General features: G+C 35.3%; 1 protein-coding gene across 1 annotated transcript; it reads left to right on the top strand.

The window, feature by feature from the left end:
• The first annotated feature begins 229 nt into the window (after window positions 1–229).
• LOC130728835 (uncharacterized) lies at window positions 230–5777 on the top strand. Its single transcript, XM_057580420.1, has 3 exons — window positions 230–327; window positions 1938–4706; window positions 5436–5777. Exons 2-3 carry the CDS (start codon window positions 1960–1962, stop codon window positions 5521–5523), a joined length of 2835 nt encoding a protein of 944 aa, XP_057436403.1. The 5' UTR covers window positions 230–327; window positions 1938–1959; the 3' UTR covers window positions 5524–5777.
• The last annotated feature ends 258 nt before the right edge of the window (window positions 5778–6035 follow it).

Consider the following 6035-nt stretch of genomic DNA (forward strand, 5'->3'; position numbering starts at 1 on the left):
TCTAGAAATTTATTATATTAAAATGCAAACAGTGTTTAATCAATCTTTGAATTAGTAAGAGCTAGGATGTTTCCTATGAAATAACCCCTTCCTTAATTTATTGTATTTATTAGGCATATGTGTATAAAAAAAGAAACACGTTAATTTCTTTTTGGTGCATAAAAAACAACACATTACTACGTTGACCAAAAGGGAAAAAAGAAGAAGACCAAAAGACCTAGTTCCGGTATTTATATCCTTTTTGTGAGGAAGTTGATATAGCACAATACAAAACCAATCACTTTGATAACTTTCTGATCTCCAACTTTTGTGCCAGCAACTTTTTGAGTGAGTTTAAATTTCTATTACTTCTCTTTTTTAATCTAATAAATTTTCTAAATCTATTTCACGATAATTATCTATATTTTCCTTTCCCTTACACCGTTATTGAATTACTGGTTCTGTCAATTATTATTTCCCATCTAATTTTTGTGATTAATATATTGTAAAGGAATTTTACTTAATTCATTTTTGACTTGTAAGAAAAAAGAGCAAATATAATCGAAATTGTAAACACTATTTGCATGTTTAGGTATATTGTCCATGAATTTTATGTAATTCATATTGACTTGTTAAAAAAAAAAACAGAGAAAATATTATCGAAATTGTAAACACTACTTGCATGTATAGGTATTAAAGCTAATTTCCACGGACAATGTCTATAATTTTTTTTAAAGCCAAATGTTGTTAAAAATGTTAGTAAATTAATCTCTCATCCGGGTTCAAACCTGGGACCCTTTACCCCACCCAACCCTTATGTCCCTAGCCAGCTCTTTCCACCAACAATGTCTATAACTAGTATAATGGTAGATAGTTCTACTTCATATGTGCTCGTTTAGTACGATGGATTATATATGATAGTATAAATTTAAACAATACATTATGAGTTTATTCATTATTTGGTGCTGACATTATATTGTGTAGACATATCCTTCAATTCATTCTTATCCATTAAAATGATGGATTATTTAATCCACAATATAGATGAAAGATAAAACTTGATGAGATTGTTACGTATAAGCTACTTGAAAATATTTAATAAGCTGCCACAACAACCACTACCACTCTCCACCTTGGCGACTACCACCACTGCAATCACCGTCGTTACTGTTATTGGTGCAAAGACCACCACCAACTCCACTCCTTTCATCACTACCATCACCACCCTTTGTCATCGCCACCGCCGCCCTAAAATACTGCATCCGCCACTACCACCACCATTATCACTACCACCACCACGACCCTCACCATCGTCTCCACTGTCATCGCCACTACCACTACCACCACCAATCTACCGCCATCACCAACTATTGCTGCTACCACTACCATACAACTACCACCGCCCTTCGCCACCGCCCCACCATTGTCGCCACCACCGCCCTACAACATTGTCATCGCCATCACTACTTCCACAACCAACTCCACTACCATTCACAATCACCTCAACCACCCTCTACCACCACCACTACTCGTCCACCACAACTCACCACTGTCATTGCTGCCACAATTATCAGTCAATACCGCCACAACCACGACCCTCTACCGCTGCCACCACTGCCATCTCTATCACCACCATCACTACCATCTACCAAACATATGATCGTATTCATTTAAACAATATAATAAGTGACGTAGTGTTCCACCAAACGGTGCCTAATACCATTATACCTACTACTATACATCATAGGAAATGGACTGAAAAAATCTAGCTAAGAGTTTAATCACAGGAATTCAGATACCTTAGTGGAAAGAAAAATGTGAAGTGACTGGAGCGCATTTTCTTTCCATTATGTAATATGTATTGATATAAATTTTTTACGGTATTATACATTGATATATTTGATACATACATTTGATTTAAATTGATTAGTTTCTTGGTTACCTTTGCTTACAAAAAGGTTATACAAACCTCAATTTGGGATGGAGAGATCTTCTTCCTTGGCACGTTTGTTAGCTGAAGAGTTTCAGAATCTGATTAATATGAGAAATTTTGTGCTGAAGAGAGTTGAAGAAGCAAGTGGAAAAAATGAACAAATCAATGGTGCTGTTCGGGTGTGGCTAGATGAAGTGGAGAAACTGCTCGTAGAAAAAATGAATCTGGAGAGAAAAACTGGTCTGATGGTGAACCCTGAGTGGTGCTCTGACATGATAAAGAAAACAAAGAAGCTTCATGACCAATGCAAATTTGAGCTATTTACCATCCCAAGTGGAATATCAAGCGAGAATAAAAGTGGAAGAACCGCTCAAAATTCCATCATAGCTGATCAACATGGAAAGCCAAAAACAACTTCTCCAAGTGTGGAGTCAGGACCAACTCCAGGTAAAGAGTCATCATTCTCTTCACATGTAGTAAAGTCTAGACCTATCTCGAGTCGAGGTGCTATGTTGGACTCTACACGTGTAGAGTCCAATATAACTCCACGTTTAGAGTCCTCCAACTTTTCCGGAAAGTTTGTATCCTCAAACTCTACAAAAGAGACTTCAGATCCAGTACTATTGAAGTCTAGAAAAGATGAAATTGCAAATCCATTTCCATTTCCAAAGTCCACATTAACTCCACAAGCAAAGTCCATTATCCCCATTGTCCAAATTCCACCACGTGATGAGTTCTCCAACATTTCCAGAGAGTTTGTGTCCTCCAACTCTACAAAAGAGCAATCAGATCCAGTACTATTGAAGCCTAGAAAAGATGAAATCGCAAACCCATCTCCATTTCCAAAGTCCACATTAACTCCACAAGCAGAGTCCATTATCCCCATTATCCAAACTCCACCACGTGATGAATCCTCCATTTTTTCCGGAAAGTTTGTGTCCTCCAACTCTACAAAAGAGACTTCAGATCCAGTACCATTGAATCCTAGAAAAGATGAAATTGCAAACTCATTTCCATTTCCAAAGTCCGCATTAACTCCACAAGCAGAGTCCATTATCCAAACTCCATCACATGAGGAGTCCTCCAACTTTTCTAGAAAGTTTGTGTCCTCCAACTCTACAAAAGAGACTTTAGATCCAATACTATTGAAGCCTAGAAAAGATGAAATTGCAATCCCATCTTCATTTCCAAAGTACACATTAACTCCACAAGCAGAGTCCATTAACCCCAATATCCAAACTCCACCACGTGATGAGTCCCCCAACTTCTCCAAAAAGTTTGTGTCCTCCAACTCTACAAAAGAGACTTCAGATCCAGTACTATTGAAGCCTAGAAAAGAAGAAATTGCAAACCCATCTCCATTTCCAAAGTCCACATTAACTCCACAAGTAGAGTCCATTATCCAAACTCCACCACATGTAGAGTCCTCTGCTTTTTCAGAAAAGTCTGTCCCTTTAAAAGAGGTTCCAAGAAATTCATCTCCAAGAAATATAGAGTCCAACTCAACTGGAGGGTCAAAACCAATCCCCAGTACTTCACATTCAAAGTCCAGCTATTATGGAAATCCAGTGTCTTATATCTCTCCAAGAGGAGGGGCTTCAAATCAAGAGTTGAAAGAACAAAAAGATGATACTAGTCGTGACAAAATTAGAATCTCAACTCCAGTTTTACACTCACTCCCTTCTGGAAACTTTGAGTATTTCCACTCAACGAAACAAGCTTCAGAGAAGATTTTGGAGGCACTGAAAGATGATAGTTGTTGTGTAATTGGATTGTATGGAAAGAAGGGCTCGGGTAAAACAGCGTTGGTGAAAGCTGAGAAAGCCAAGTACTCAGAGATTTTCCAAAGAGTTTTGTTTCCCAGTGTGTCTAAAAACCAAGATATCTTGAGCATTCAAGAGCGAGTTGCTAACTCTTTGAATCTCCATTTTGATGAAGATGTCACTCAAGTCACGAGAGCAATAAGAATAAATTCAGAATTTGAAAAGATAGAAGGATCAACTCTTGTCATCTTGGATGATTTTCCGAAAAAGTCTAAGCCAGAAGACTTAGGTATTCCTTGTAATAGCAAACAGTGCAAGGTCCTTTTGACTACACGTCTCAAAACTGATTGCAATTGGCTAGGATGTAAGCCTTCGATTCTTCTTGACCCATTATATAAAGAGGAAGCTTGGACATTATTACAACACCTTTCAGATGTTGACTCCCAACCCAATCTATTCGATGTGGCGCGAGAAATTTCTTTTAAATGCAATGGGCTACCTGGCTTAATTAAGGATGTGGCATCTTCCTTGGAAAATAAGACGTTTGAGGAGTGGAAAGAAACATTAGACACACTTAATCACTCAACAGCTCGCTACCAGATATTTGTTAGCTTCAGAGGAGATGACACTCGAGATGCTTTCACAGAGTCTCTTTGTGAAGCTTTGTCCCAAATGGGATTCAAGACCTTCATGGATCAAGAAGCATTAGATGGTGGGGAACAAATTTCAAAAGTTCTTGAAGCAATTGAAGAATCAAGGTTTTCAATTGTAGTTTTATCCAAAAACTTTGCAGATTCTGAATGGTGTCTCAAAGAACTTGTCAAGATTCTAGAATGTAAGAAAAGGAATCATCAGCTCGTTTTGCCAATCTTTTATAAAGTGCAGCCCACAGATATAAAAAATCTGAAAGAGAGTTATCGCATAGCCATGGCCAAACATGAAGAGAAGTTCGGAATTGCTTCAGAGATGGTACTGAAATGGAAGTCAGCTCTAGTTGAAGTTTCCTCCTTGGTTGGAAGGACTTATGAAGGGTACGTGATATAATATCTCGTCTATTATTATTATTATTATTATTATTATTATTATTATTATTATTATTATTATTATGACGGGATGGAGTGCCCGCATTCATCATAAAAAAAAATTACCCATCATAAATATCTTTTATTTTTTTAATTATTTCTTTCATCAAAAATACAATTTGCTTCAAATTATTTAAAACCCTTTAACAAATAAAATACTCGACTAAAGTCCACAGTCATTTATCTAAGTACACACTTAATTATGTTCCATAAGTAATGTCATGTCTTCTAACACAAAACGTTAATATATGATTAATTAGTAATTACCTCATTTTTTGGTGTTTTATAATTATCATATTAAATATAACTTTTATTTTAGCTCATTGTTCTAGCTATTGTAAAGTTGATACTTTTATTTTTTCTTTCTCTTAGTTTCTACTTGTATTGGGTTGAAATATCCCTTATACTTCATTCAATATATTTTATCCAGCTTATAAAAAAAAATATTAAATATAACTTGGTTAGTTAAGGAATTTTTCGGACATGCTGTACTGTACTGTGTCAAGTTTGTGTGTTGCTTACGATTTTGTGTGGCTATGTGTTTTTAAGAAGATTTATTAATCAAAGCTTCATTTTATATATTCTTATATGAAATTGATTGTTACCAATATATAGAATATTGAAATTGAAATTTGTGAACATATAATAAGTTGAAAGGTCCTGTCTATATTTTTGCAGGTCCAAAGCTGAATTTATACAAAAGATCGTAGGATTTGCCATTGAAAAAAGACATCGCTTGCATATACAAAGCATGTACATGAATTAGAAGAATGGCTTCTATTTCTCTTACGTACATCGAGTGCAACTCAAGGCAACTCATTACATATGATTAATGGCACACAAAAGGATTGCGATTAATGTATTTTTTCATCCACATTTTCTTAGAACAAATATCTACTCATATATAATGAATAAATCATCTGGAGAAGAGTTATTTAAGGTGAGCATGTTTTTTAAAGTATGTAAGCAATTGGCAATATGCTTACCCATAATTTAATTTAAATTGTATTTTAATATCAACTCTCTAAAAGGTCTAGAATTTTAAAAATGCATAACATTAATCGAACTATACTACTAACAATGACAATGCGTTTGCATACTCGTGGTATCATTTGAACCTGAAAAGAACAATTAAATATTTCTAGCTATATGCTCTACAATTGAGTCTCATATGTAGGAAAAATTTAACCTGCACAAGTAAAAAGTTGTGTAAAGTTGTACAATCACCTTTTTACCTATAGTAGTAGGTTTTTCAATTTTATTTAAAAAATATAATTA

The sequence above is a fragment of the Lotus japonicus genome, chromosome 1 (genome assembly GCF_012489685.1).
Source record: "Lotus japonicus ecotype B-129 chromosome 1, LjGifu_v1.2".
Classification (NCBI taxonomy): domain Eukaryota; kingdom Viridiplantae; phylum Streptophyta; class Magnoliopsida; order Fabales; family Fabaceae; genus Lotus; species Lotus japonicus.

Bases quoted from the DNA above. Each gene is read 5' to 3' on its own strand.
- LOC130728835 (XM_057580420.1), top strand. From the start codon at position 1,960: ATGGAGAGATCTTCTTCCTTGGCACGTTTGTTAGCTGAAGAGTTTCAG. The intron at 4,707-5,435 runs GTACGTGATATA...ATATTTTTGCAG, and splicing joins GTTGGAAGGACTTATGAAGG to GTCCAAAGCTGAATTTATAC.